The sequence below is a fragment of the Anomaloglossus baeobatrachus genome, chromosome 10 (genome assembly GCF_048569485.1).
Source record: "Anomaloglossus baeobatrachus isolate aAnoBae1 chromosome 10, aAnoBae1.hap1, whole genome shotgun sequence".
Classification (NCBI taxonomy): Eukaryota; Metazoa; Chordata; class Amphibia; order Anura; family Aromobatidae; genus Anomaloglossus; species Anomaloglossus baeobatrachus.
This window is the reverse complement of record NC_134362.1, coordinates 146,667,325-146,681,443: the sequence shown is the minus strand read 5'-3', so window position 1 is coordinate 146,681,443 and position 14,119 is coordinate 146,667,325. Positions and strand designations below refer to the sequence as shown.

The 14,119-nt window shown below is 48.1% G+C and overlaps 1 protein-coding gene across 1 annotated transcript in view; it reads left to right on the top strand.

The window, feature by feature from the left end:
* Window positions 1–14,119, top strand: part of RBL2 (RB transcriptional corepressor like 2) — a 166,733-nt gene that overhangs the window by 94,520 nt on the left and 58,094 nt on the right. The window contains exon 6 of the mRNA XM_075325723.1: window positions 9,936–10,096. Coding sequence (XP_075181838.1) covers window positions 9,936–10,096 — 161 coding nt within the window. The remainder of the gene's footprint in view (window positions 1–9,935; window positions 10,097–14,119) is intronic.

Genomic DNA, 14,119 nt, shown 5'->3' with positions numbered 1-14,119 from the left:
GATATTAAAAACTGACCTGGATAGTACAATATTACAAAAAGATCTGGATAAGATGTCAGAATGGGCAGATACTTGGCAAATGAGATTTAATGTTGATAAATGTAAAGTAATGCACCTAGGACGGAGTAATCCTATAGCTGCGTATACATTAAATGGAAGTAAACTCGGGACTACAGAACAGGAGAAGGACTTGGGTATTCTCATTACAAATAAGCTGAGCAGCAGCACTCAATGTCAAGCAGCAGCTGCTAAAGCAAACAAGATTTTAGGGTGTATAAAAAGAGAGATTAGATCCCGTGATCCCAACGTATTGTTACCCCTCTATAAATCACTTGTAAGGCCACATCTGGAATACGGGATCCAGTTTTGGGCTCCACATTTTAAAAATGACATTCAGAAGTTAGAGTCAGTTCAAAGGCAGGTAACTAGACTACTACAAGGAATGGAAGGCCTCACATATGATGACAGGTTGAAAAAGTTAGATATGTTTAGCTTAGAAAAAAGACGTCTCAGAGGAGATCTCATTTATATGTATAAATACATGTGTGGTCAATATAAAGGACTGGCACATGACTTATTTCTTCCAAAGACAGTACTAAGGACCAGGGGGCACTCACTGCGAGTGGAAGAAAAGCGATTCCGACAGCTAAATAGGAAAGGGTTCTTTACAGTTAGAGCGGTCAGACTGTGGAATGCCGACCACAAGAGGTAGTAATGGCAGATACTATAACAGCTTTTAAAAAAGGGCTGGATGATTTCCTCAGTACACACAACATTGTTGGTCATAAATGACTTAGTGACTAAATGTAGAACTGGTGGAGGAAGGTTGAACTAGATGGACCTAGGTCTTTTTTCAACCTAAGTAACTATGTAACTATGTAAAAGTATAATTTATACTACCAGGTATGGAGCTGTACAGTTGAAACCAGAAGTTTACATCCACTCTCTATAAAGACACATCTGCATGTTTTTCTCACTATCTGACATGAAATCAGAATAAACCTTTCTCGTTTTAGGCCAATTAGGAATCAAAATTATTTTTATTTGCCAAATGCCAGAGTAATGAGAGAGAATGTTTTCTCCTCCCTCTCCCATAGCCTTTATTTTGCATTTTTTAGGGCCTTGGGCGCCACCTCCATGCCTCCCTGGTTCTCCCCGGTGGCTATGCTCCTAATTTTACTCCTCGACTCTTGCCCGGCCTACTCCTGGCCGACTGGCCAATCACACGTGCAGCCTCTCTTGTACAACTCTGCCCACAGCCTAACAGGCTGCTTGTTATACATCAAGTTTGGGATGATGGTCATTATTTCCTTCAGCTGGGGGATTTTATTTCAGTGTCGCATAGTTCAGGATCGCTTTTAGGTTAGATAAGCCTTCTCTCCCTTCTTCATCTAGAACTCTGAGCCGTTCTGGTCTCTCCCATGGATCTCTGGGATCCTATCAAGTGTTAAACGCTGTGCGGCGCTCTTCAAAGTATCCATTTTAGTCATTCTTCCTTGTCACCTCAGTTCCTCAGTCACCAATGCTGTGTGTGAAAGAGTTAATTATCTAAATTATATAATTTGATCACATTATTTTAATATTACAGGGGATTGCTATGTGCTGCCGATCTGTGGGGGGCCGGCTCCTGAGACCCCCTACTGATTAGTCAAAACACCGCTCTACAAATACAAAGTGGTATACGGGCTAATGGAAAGTCTGTATGGATCCATATCCTATTGTCTTTAAATGTACACTCTTTCTTGGGGAGAGGTTTGTATACAGGAACATATAAGACCCCCATTTGGGAGTAGTGACTGCCTGGTAGAGCTTGGTCTGAGAACCCGAAAACATATGAAAACAATTATCCTCCCAATTTTCCATTGAGTCAGCAATACCATTTTTTTTTTTCTCCGGCGGAGTATGAGATTTTCCGAGGATTTCATTGCGGCTTTGATTGAAGGGGAAATAAAATCCACTGAAACCGTATCCTGCAGCCGTAATCATCAGGTAAAGTCTTCATCCCCTTCTTTTGAGGTTGTGGTTCAGGTTTTCACACCGATAGACTGTGTTTATACACGGATCAGACCCTGTGTGTCATATATCTGAGATTATTTCCATACTATTGTAACCCAATGTTATAAACGATGATCTATAACAGCTACATTTATATCTGTGCACCGGTCTGAAAGACTGACTGTACTGGAAGAGTATGGGACCCGAGATAGACGGAGGCCATGGTCCAAGATAGATGTCTGGGAGGAAATGATAAATCCTGGAGCTCTGAGAACTAAATCAGGCCAAAACTCAGCTAAAACTTCATCAGGAAGGACATTGTTACACAAGTGACACTTTCATGCATTAGCGCCCGTTATTTGCTACATTTTGCTGAGTTTTCTTGGTGCAGTGTATTTATAGAAAAACTAAATTGGAGAATATAATGACATTCGCTATTCATGACATAGAGGCAAATTATGTATTGCATCAGTTATGCCTCACCAGCGTGTTCAGCTTTGTTCAAATACCTTTTCTCTGTTTCTCCGTCCCTTCCTTTCTTTCCTCTCCTCTTGCTCTCTATCTTTTGTGTTCTCTCTCCTTTCTCTCACTTTTTCTCTTCTGTCACTCTCTCTCTCTGCATCTCTCTCTCTCTCTCTCTCTCTCTCTGCATCTCTCTCTCTCTCTCTTCTTTCTCTCTCTCTCTCTCTCTCTCTCTCTCTGCATCTCTCTCTCTCTCTGCATCTCTCTCTCTCTCTCTGCATCTCTCTCTCTCTCTGCATCTCTCTCTCTCTCTGCATCTCTCTCTCTCTCTGCATCTCTCTCTCTCTCTCTGCATCTCTCTCTCTCTGCATCTCTCTCTCTCTCTGCATCTCTCTCTCTCTCTCTGCATCTCTCTCTCTCTCTCTGCATCTCTCTCTCTCTCTGCATCTCTCTCTCTCTCTGCATCTCTCTCTCTCTCTGCATCTCTCTCTCTCTCTCTCTGCATCTCTCTCTCTCTCTCTCTGCATCTCTCTCTCTCTCTCTGCATCTCTCTCTCTCTCTCTCTCTGCATCTCTCTCTCTCTCTCTCTGCATCTCTCTCTCTCTCTCTCTCTCTCTCTCTGCATCTCTCTTTCTCTCTCTGCATCTCTCTTTCTCTCTCTGCATCTCTCTCTCTCTCTGCATCTCTCTCTCTCTCTGCATCTCTCTCTCTCTCTGCATCTCTCTCTCTCTGCATCTCTCTCTCTCTCTCTCTGCATCTCTCTCTCTCTGCATCTCTCTCTCTCTGCATTTCTCTCTCTGCATTTCTCTCTCTGCATCTCTCTCTCTCTGCATCTCTCTCTCTCTGCATCTCTCTGCATCTCTCTCTCTCTGCATTTCTCTCTCTGCATCTCTCTCTCTGCATCTCTCTCTCTCTCTCTCTCTGCATCTCTCTCTCTCTCTCTCTCTCTGCAAATTCAAATATGCTTTATTGGCAGGACCAAAATACAATTAGTGTTGCCAAAGCAGGAGAAATACAGTAAGTGTGGTGGGAGGGGATCAGGGTTATGGGGAGTTGGGGGCACAATTTTGGCTCTGAAAGTCCATTTAGGGGTCTAAGGTTCCCCTCAGCTTATGACATGTGGTGACATATTGGGCGGCGATCTCCACCATTGATTCCTCTTCCCCCAGTAGGAAGCGGAGTTTCATGTCCTTGTCCATGGATGGAAAGCCCGGGGTATGGGTGGTAAATTTCTGGAAGTGGGAGGCCCTCACTGCTGAGTATTTGTCACAGTGCAGTAGGAAATGCGTCTCGTCCTCCAGAGCCCCCTGCTGGCAGTGCTGGCACAGTCTGTTCTCCCGTGGCTTGTATGTCTGTCGGTGCCGCCCTGTTTCCACCTCTAGGCTGTGGGCACTCAGTCTGTACAGGCTCAGGGTCTGCCTGTCTTTGGGGTGGCATAGCCTTTCCAGATATGGGGCCAGAGTGCAGTCCCTTTGCAGTGACCGGTAGATGGTGAGTTTCTGGGAGTTCTCTAATTCACTCTTCCAGTCCTCTATGTATTGCATCTTGCAGCTCTCAGAGATCTCTTTTATTTGGGCTTTTGTCAGGGTGTGTTGCTGACTTTGGCTGCTGCAGTTCTTGGCTTGCTCTGGGCTCCGGCTCAGCAGGGCTTTATGATGGTAGGAGCTGGGGTTGCTGTTCTGTATGTGCGCCTGGTGTGATAGCGCCCTCTGGTGTATAGTGAACCATAAGGGGAATCGGCCCAGCTCTGCTCGACAGGCTATGTTTGAGGTGCTGCGATGGACTTGGAGGAGATATTTACAGAACTCCATGTGGAAGACTTCGGTAGGGCTGGAATCCCACTTTGTGTGGTCTGGGTAGGTCACTGGGCCCCATACCTCGCTGCCATATAGCAGTATAGGGGTGATGACGCTGTCGAATATCTTGAGCCAGACTCTCACAGGTGGTTTGAGGTGGTACAGTTGTCTTCTGATGGCGTTGAAGGTTCTGCACGCTTTTCCTTTCAGGGCTTCTGCTGCTTGCTTGAGGCTCCCGTTATTGCTTAGCTCCAGACCGAGGTAGGTATAGCTGCTGGTGTTCTCCAGCGTGGAGCCATTTAATGTGAAGGAGGGAGTGTTTATTTTGTTCTGGTTCCTCTTCTGAAACACCATGACTTTGGTCTTCTTTTGGTTGATGGGAAGCGCCCATGTGGTGCTGAATGTTTCCAGTACTGCCAGGCTATCTTGGAGGCCTCTTTCAGTTGGGGAGAGTAGCAGGAGGCCGTCTGCGTACAGCAGGAACTTCACCTCTTGGTCATGCAGACTGAGGCCTGGAATGGGGGAGGACTCTAGAGCTGCTGCTAGTCCATTTATATAGATGTTGAATAGAGTTGGACTCAGGCTGCAGCCCTGTCTGACCCCACGGCACTGCCGGAAGAAAGCCGTTCTCTTTCCGTTCACCTTCACGCTGCACCGGTTCTCAGTGTATGAGCTCTTGATCACGTCATAGGTTCTGCCACCTATTCCACTCTCCAGAAGTTTCAGGAACAGGCCTGGATGCCAAACTGAGTCAAATGCCTTTTTGAAGTCCACGAAACATGCAAATATTGTCCCCTGTTTTTTGTCGTGGACGTGGGTCTTGATGAGGCTTTGCAGGGTGTAAATGTGGTCCGTGGTGCGGTGGTTTGGCAGGAACCCAGCTTGGCTTCTGCTGAGGATGTCACCCTGGGTGAGGAAGGCGATAATCCTTTTTATTAATGATGCTGTTAAACAGTTTTCCCAGAATGCTGTTGACACAGATCCCTCTGTAGTTTGCTGGGTCATACCGGTCTCCATTCTTGTAGATGGGCGTTATGAGACCTTGATTCCAGCTTTGAGGGAAGTAGCCGGCACTCAGGACGTGGGTGAATAGTGCTGCATGTATTTCTGGGGAACTGTATTTGATCATCTCTGGCAGGATGCCATCACTGCCCGCGGCCTTCTTACATTTTAGCAGTTTGATTCTGTCTTTTATTTCTCTCTGCATCTCTCTCTCTCTCTCTCTCTCTGCATCTCTCTCTCTCTCTTTCTCTCTGCATCTCTCTCTCTCTCTCTCTCTCTCTGCATCTCTCTCTCTCTGCATCTCTCTGCATCTCTCTCTCTCTCTCTCTCTGCATCTCTCTCTCTCTGCATCTCTCTCTCTCTGCATCTCTCTCTCTCTGCATCTCTCTCTCTCTGCATCTCTCTCTCTCTGCATCTCTCTCTCTCTCTCTCTCTCTCTCTCTCTCTGCATCTCTCTCTCTCTCTCTCTCTCTCTGCATCTCTCTCTCTCTGCATCTCTCTCTCTCTCTCTCTGCATCTCTCTCTCTCTGCATCTCTCTCTCTCTCTCTCTCTGCATCTCTCTCTGCATCTCTCTCTCTGCATCTCTCTCTGCATCTCTCTCTCTCTGCATCTCTCTCTCTCTGCATCTCTCTCTCTCTGCATCTCTCTCTCTCTGCATCTCTCTCTCTCTGCATCTCTCTCTCTCTGCATCTCTCTCTCTCTGCATCTCGCTCTCTCTCTGCATCTCGCTCTCTCTCTTTCTCTCTGCATCTCTCTCTCTCTCTTTCTCTCTGCATCTCTCTCTCTTTCTCTCTGCATCTCTCTCTGCATCTCTCTCTCTTTCTCTCTGCATCTCTCTCTCTCTCTGCATCTCTCTCTCTCTGCATCTCTCTCTCTCTCTGCATCTCTCTCTCTCTGCATCTCTCTCTCTCTCTGCATCTCTCTCTCTCTCTGCATCTCTCTCTCTCTCTGCATCTCTCTCTCTCTGTCTCTGCATCTCTCTCTCTCTCTGTCTCTGCATCTCTCTCTCTCTGTCTCTGCATCTCTCTCTGCATCTCTCTCTCTGCATCTCTCTCTCTGCATCTCTCTCTCTCTGCATCTCTCTCTCTCTGCATCTCTCTCTCTCTGCATCTCTCTCTCTCTCTCTCTCTGCATCTCTCTCTCTGCATCTCTCTCTCTCTCTCTGCATCTCTCTCTCTGTCTCTGCATCTCTCTCTGTCTCTGCATCTCTCTCTCTGCATCTCTCTCTCTGCATCTCTCTCTCTCTGCATCTCTCTCTCTCTGCATCTCTCTCTCTCTGCATCTCTCTCTCTCTGCATCTCTCTCTCTGCATCTCTCTCTCTCTGCATCTCTCTCTCTCTGCATCTCTCTCTGCATCTCTCTCTCTCTGCATCTCTCTCTCTGCATCTCTCTCTCTGCATCTCTCTCTCTCTGCATCTCTCTCTCTCTCTGCATCTCTCTCTCTCTCTCTGCATCTCTCTCTCTTTCTCTCTGCATCTCTCTTTCTCTCTGCATCTCTCTCTCTCTGCATCTCTCTCTCTGCATCTCTCTCTCTGCATCTCTCTCTGCATCTCTCTCTCTGCATCTCTCTCTGCATCTCTCTCTCTCTCTCTCTCTGCATCTCTCTCTCTTTCTCTCTGCATCTCTCTCTGCATCTCTCTCTCTCTCTGCATCTCTCTCTCTGCATCTCTTTCTCTGCATCTCTCTCTCTCTCTGCATCTCTCTCTGTCTCTGCATCTGTCTCTCTCACACTCCCTCCCCCTCTTCCTTTGTCTTCAAAATTTTTTTTCTGTCTCATTTCTTTCTCTCCCCTTTTTCTCTTTATTTCTCTCCACTCTTTTCCCTATCTTGCTCCATCTTTTCTCTTTCCCTGCCCTCTCTTTTCTCTTTCTCACCTTTTTCTCGCTTTTTTCTTTCTCTCCCTTCTCTATTCTCTCTGTGCTGTTGTTTCAGTACAATAAGGCGGGCTTTGCACATTGCGACATCACATGTGCGATGTCGGTGGGGTCAAATCGAAATTGACACATAACCGTCGTCGCTGTCGACATCGTAGTATGTGATTCCTTTTACATACGATTAACGAGCGCAAAAGCGTCGTTATCGTATGATCGGTGTAGGGTCCAACATTTCTAAAATTTTGCAGCAACGACAGGTACGATGTTGTTCCTCGTTCCTGCGGCAGCACACATCGCTGTGTATGAAGTCGCAAGAGCGAGGAACATCTCCTTACCTGCGTCCCGGCTGCAATGAGGAAGGAAGGAGGTGGGCGGGATGTTTACGTCCCGCTTATCTCCGCCCCTCCGCTTCTATTGGCCGCCTGCCGTGTGACGTTGCTGTGACTCCGCACGACCCGCCCCCTTAGGAAGGAGGCAGGTCGCCGGCCAGAGCGACGTTGTAGGGCAGGGAAGTGCATGTGAAGCTGCCGTAGCGATAATGTTCGCTACGGCAGCAATCACAAGATATCGCTGCTGCGACGGGGGCGGGGACTATCGCGTTCGACATCGCAGCATCGGCTTGCGATGTCACAATGTGCAAAGCCCGCCTAGGTGTTTTATCAACAGTAGATTATCCATCACTGCCCAAACTAGTGCCCATGTGCGACCTGGTAAAACTACACCCCAGCACTGATGAGCAGCTCACTGTTCATAAACAATGTACATGGGAAGCTCTGGTGTGGATGAGGGGTAGCGTTCTCAGCATTGCTACATCTAACAACTGCTGCTCCCAGTAAACTAAGTGACACACGGCGGGAATTAGGGTCTCTGCTTCTACATTATGCTGCTCTCAGAATAGGTAGCAAAAAATGGTTTAATGACCTCATTGATAGCAGACAAGTTGTGTAAGTGCGAGGATCTCTGTGTGTGTGGTACTCATACTTGTTGATGAATAAATATATATATTTTTTTTCACAATCTTCACATCATTGACATGTTTAAGCATCCTGTGATTTCAATAATTCCATAACTTCCTTGGTGTTGTAATTTCATTGTTAAAGGGTATATCTGGGACGCTACAAAAAATTAAAAAATGTGCCTAAGCACTAACAGGCACATAGTTGCCACTTACGTGCTTGTTGTGCCCGGGCAACAACTCTGAGCAGTCCCAGCTTCCGCTGACATCGCAACGATTCACAGGCAGCTTCTCATCCGTTCTGCTCCTTAGGCAGGCATCACTGCCAAAGCCGTGTTGATTGATATACCCTTTTAAAGGGAATCTGCCAGCAGGTTTTTGCTATGCAATATAAAGCCAGCATGATGCAAGGGTTAACACAGAGAATTCAGGGATGTCTGTCTTGTCACAATCCGATCTGTTGTTTATTTGTTATATTTACTTAAGCCTCAAGACCCTTATTGCTTAGACTAAAATGTCATGTGCTAGGCAGTCCAGCACTCCCCCTCCCCTTATTGACACCTCACTGTGAATGTACAATTTCTATATAGAGCCTGGTGTGGGCAGGGGCAGCTTTCTTGGCTCTGCTACATACTAAAACTATACAATCTGAGTGTGTCAGAACTAAAGATGGGCGGACTCGCAGAAAACCGGGACTGGCGGGTCCCTGTACCTTTTTTATTTATTTTTTTTTTCTTAAAAATCCGGATCTAGTCCGGAATGCGGCCCCACATAAGTCAATGGGGATCAGAATCCGGAGATTAAAAAATGGTGGTAGAAGGGATAGGGGAATGGGAGCAAGTGCGCTATACTTACCAAGACTCCGGCATCGTTGTACGCTGCTCCTAGGCCTCGCATTCTCTTCCTAGGCTGCTAATTACTGATCATGCATATGCCCTGCTTTTGCCGCCCACCGATACCTGTGATTGGTTGAAGTCAGACCCCTCTCCCCCCCCCTCCCTGAGTGTCAGTGTGTTAGCTGACTGCAACCAATCGCAGACGCCAGGACTGAGTTAGCAGCCTGTAGCCGTTGGCTTTATATGTGCTGGGTATCATAATATGGGGGGACCCTGCGCCAATTGTTTTATTTATTTATTTTTATACCTCCGTACTGACCCGCATGCAGTGTCTATCAGGGGTTGCAGGCAGACACTGTTACACAGGCTGGGGGCGCGTCTAACTGCAACCAATCACAGACGCCAGGATGGCCGGTGGGTAAGGAAAGCAGTGCATATGTAATGGTGGCACAGGAAGTGAATGCGCGACCTGGAAGCAGTGTGCCGCCATGACTGAGCCTCTAAGTATGAAACGCTCACTTCATTCTTATTTTCTTTATTTTTCCTGTAATTTCTCGAGTGCCGAATCCGGATTAATACAGACTCCCGAGTACCTTTGACACTGCGTGGATCCGGACTTTTTTTTACAGTCAGAGTCCGCCCATCCCTAGTCAGAACGGCTGCAGCCAGTAATCTAAGTGATACATCATTGGATTCAGCTTGTCTTTGCCTACATCATACTGCTGTCAGATGAGGTAGCCAAAACCTGCTGACATATTCCCATGTATGATTTGTTAATTGCTGAATTAAAGATAATTGGCTTTCAGTTCGCTCTCATAATCCATTTATAAAATATTCACATAAAAAATAGCATCAAATGAGGCAATTAATGTAATTATTAGTGGCAGGAATCATGTAAGAAGCCTGGGAAACCACCAGAAACACCGATTCCTTGCAGCTTTCCTGTCGGGTTGAGCTGTGTCTATGGTAATTTACGCCATCCATGATATTGTTATCTCCCTCCTCTTCCTGCAGGCCTTCCTGAGGATTTCAGCAGTAAAGACTTCAAACCTCCTTCTGAGCCTCCCTGCATCATCGAGACCCTGTGCTGCCTACACCAAGGCTTACTTCTGGAGGTCAAAGGCATTAAGGAACACTTTTGGAAGCCATATATACATCGGCTGTTTGATAAAAAGGTGCGGTTACTGCTGTCCCCTGTTGTGTATTGGACATTGATCGATTTGATGTCAAAGCTTAAAGAGGACCCGTCACCAGGACAAAAGTGGGTCGTTTTTGCTATTATTTTATTCCCGCTGCTCCCCTGAGTATTATATTATTTTTTTCTTCTTTAATCTGGCATATGGTTCCAGAAATATTGGGCTTTTTTCTCCTCTAGATTTTATGGTCTTTACCAAGGAGGTGTGGCTCACAGGATTCTCTGGGAGCTACGCCCCTTTGGAAAAGAACATTAAAATTCAGTCTAGCTATTAAAAGGCCCATCTCTCTGGGATTGTATGGAGGCTTTACAAAAAATACAAATCCTGGAGTCCGCAGGTAAGCAGCGGGAATAAAAGCAAATCCTGGTGCCTGTGACCAGGTGACCGCTCCTCTTTACAGCTCACTTGAATGGAAGAGCGCTCCATCACCGTTCATGACCACCACAGTGTGCGGAGCTGTGCTACCTCCAGTGCACCATTACCCCTTCACTTGCCTGATCGGTGAGGGGGCTGAGATTCAGAACCCGATCAATCTGAGATTTATGACTTGGCCTAAGAGTAAATTATATTTATTAGATTGCTGGATAACCTTTTTTACGAAGCTTCTCAAGTCATATATAATTGACATATTATTGGGCCCATGTAGCACCGACGTCCCTGCAGGGACACCAACTTACTCACCGCCCCGGCCGGGTGCTGTTCTCCCCTGCTGCTGCGAGGCCTTCCACGTGCTCTCCTACCTTCCTCCCCTTCCTGGCCCCGTATATGCCATAGAGGGTTCCCGGGAGTGCACCTAAGTTGTGCACACCGGCCCTACTCTTAAAGGGCCGTCGCCCCATTTCCAGGAAATGCCTCCCAGCCTGTGGCTGAGAGGCACTATGTATTTAAGGCACCCTGACATTAGGGGAGGCGCCTGTCCAACATTCTGACTTAGTCTGTCAGTCTCCAGTCTGCTAGCTAGTAAATTGTCAGGTCCTGAGCTCCTGTCCTATTACCCTGTGTCCGTTACCTGAACCTGAGTCTGCATTCCCATACGTATCTATCCCTGCTGTGGCCACCATACCTGTCTGTACCCTCCTGCCTATCTCCCTCAGACATTCCGCCTGTACCTGCATGCACCTGTGCCTATACCAGAGTCTGTCTCCTGTCCTGGGGGTCAGCTGCCACAGTCCTGGTCACTGCCCTGGGAGTGATATCTGGTGTCCGCCTCGCGGTGGGCGCTTAGTTATGCACCTCCCATTAAGGGGTAAGCCTGAGTCCCCCCCCCCCCCCACCTCTTCTCCATGGTCCAGTGGGTCCACTAATCCTGTTCACTGCCCCTGCACTTGTGCCGCCCAGGGCTATGGGGTACTCTGTCCCGGGCAGTGTACTACTGGGATGTGTCACTGGGTGGCCGTTGCCCGGTTCCGTGACCCTGGGGTCGCTTTTAAAAGGGGGGTTATATACAAGGGAATGTTCAATAGAGTTTGTCGTGACACCACTTGTGGGTTGCGGTTATGGTGATGGAACCGCCGCTGCACAGTCGTTCCACTGGGGCTGATGTGATGGCAGCTTGGATGTTGGGACCTCCGCAAGTAGGGCCGGGGTCCAGGGGGTTAGGTGATGGAGTTAGGTGCAGAAAAAACGGTAGGCCACACGAGGGGTTACGGTATAACTGGTTCTCTTTACTGACAGTAGATGGTAACTGGTACCCGGAGGAAAGCTAGTATTCACCTTTGGTCCCTTTAGTGCCAGTGCTGGTTGGTGACCTGGTGGCTTCTTTCCCCTGCATCTTTCTCAAGTTGGTGGGCCCCTGTGGCTTGGAGTGTCTTGGGGTCCCCTCTTGTTTGTCTCTCAGTCTCTGGTCCATACGGTGGCAACCGTGTTCGGTTCCAGTCCCTGGTTCTCCCGATACTGCTGGTGCCCCCGGACTTCTAAGGTCAGTGAGGTCCTGGATGGTCCCCTCACTGTACAGATTTTTATCAGGTCTGCTTGGAGCATTTGCCTGACCTAGGACTCTGTGCCCCGTCGGTGCTATGGTTCCGGGGGTACTTCGCCGTACTCCTCTGGCAACCACAAGCCTGGGCCCTCAGGTCTCCGTTACACTCTCGTGTCAGAGCAGTCATGTCCATCTCTTAAGCTGGGTTTACACACTGCAACATCGCAAAGGACATCGCTGTAACGTCACCGGTTTGGTGACGCAATAGCGACCTCCCTAAGTCTCTGCTAAGTCTCTGGTGAGCTGTCAAACAGGCAAACCTGGCCAACAACTCAACAGCGATCCGGACCTGCAGAGCGACCTAGCTGGTTGTTGGGGACGTTGATAAGCAGCCTTTTGAAAGGGAAGTTGCTAACAAAGTCGCTGAAAAGGCTTCACACACTGAAACTTCATGCTGCACAGCGGGAAACAAAGGACCTAGGAATGGTCCTGAACGATTTGTAACGATTACAACTTCACAGCAGGGGCCGGGTCGCTGATAGGTTTCACACACTGCAACATCGCAAACAACATCGCTATTGCGTCACAAAACCGGTGACGTTACAGCGATGTCGTTTGAGATGTTGCAGTGTGTAAACCCAGCTTTACTTCCACTTACTAACTCTCACTACTGTCTAACTGTTTTCCCCTCCCACCTGGTTGTTGTCTAGTGGACTGGATCGGCTCCACCCCTGGGTGGCCATCTATTAGGTCCATTTCTAGTCCGTCATCCGTCTGTGTGGATGGGGGAAAACTGGGATTACAGTGTGTTTTGCTGTTACTGGCACTGGTCTTTCAGGTCCCTAGGGGTAGGTCCTGCATCTTTGGCTGGATGCAGTACTTTGTAGTGCCCTGATGGGTTCAGGGGCGCTACACACTGGCCTTGAGCGTTACAGCACATATGTCTACAGCGGCACCCAGATGCCCACTTAGGTATTTTGCAGCTCAGATGCTTGTAAAAGGCAAATTATCAAAAAACTACCTTTTGTTTAAATCAGGTTTTTGAGACCTGATTAAAAAAAAATTGGTACTGAGATTTTAAAATAGATAATCCCCAAATTAGTATTCTTGCAACTTACCCACTGATCAGTCGGCCTTTTTTAGGCTCTTCCTGTCCTTTCAGGAAGAGTTTTCAGCAGGCTCTTTAATTAGCAGAGGCAAGATTACAGTGATTGGTAACACCTCTACATAAACACACGCGCGCGCACACACACAATCCATCAATCACAATAAAGCTGGTGTCACACATAACGACGACGACAACGACGTCGCTGCTATGTCACCATTTTCTGTGACGTTGCAGCGACGTCCCGTCGCTGTCACTGTGTGTGACATCCAGCAACGACCTGGCCCCTGCTGTGAGGTCGCCGGTCGTTGCTGAATGTCCAGCTTCATTTTTTGGTCGTCACTCTCCCGCTGTGACACACACATCGCTGTGTGTGACAGCGAGAGAGCGACGAAATGAAGCGATCAGGAGCCGGCACTGGCAGCTGCGGTAAGCTGTAACCAGCGTAAACATCGGGTAACCAAGGGAAGACCTTTCCCTGGTTACCCGATGTTTACGCTGGTTACCAGCCTCCGCTCTTGCTGCCAGTGCCGGCTCCTGCACTGTGACATGTGGCTGCAGTACGCATCGGGTAATTAACCCGATGTATACTGTAGCAAGGAGAGCAAGGAGCCAGCGCTAAGCAGTGCGCGCGGCTCCCTGCTCTCTGCACTGTGACATGTAGCTGCAGCACACATCGGGTTAATTAACCCGATGTGTACTGTACCTAGGAGAGCAGGAAGCCAGCGCTAAGCGCGGCTCCCTGCTCTCTGCACATGTAGCACAGCGACGTTATGATCGCTGCTTCTGCTGTGTTTGACAGCTAAGCAGCGATCATAACAGCGACTTACAAGGTCGCTGTTACGTCACCGAAAATGGTGACGTAACAGCGACGTCGTTGTCGCTGTCGCTTAGTGTGACACCAGCTTAAGCGATGTCACTCATCCTGTCCTTTCACAATGACACTTGCACACACTCAATACAAAATATGGTCCTGACT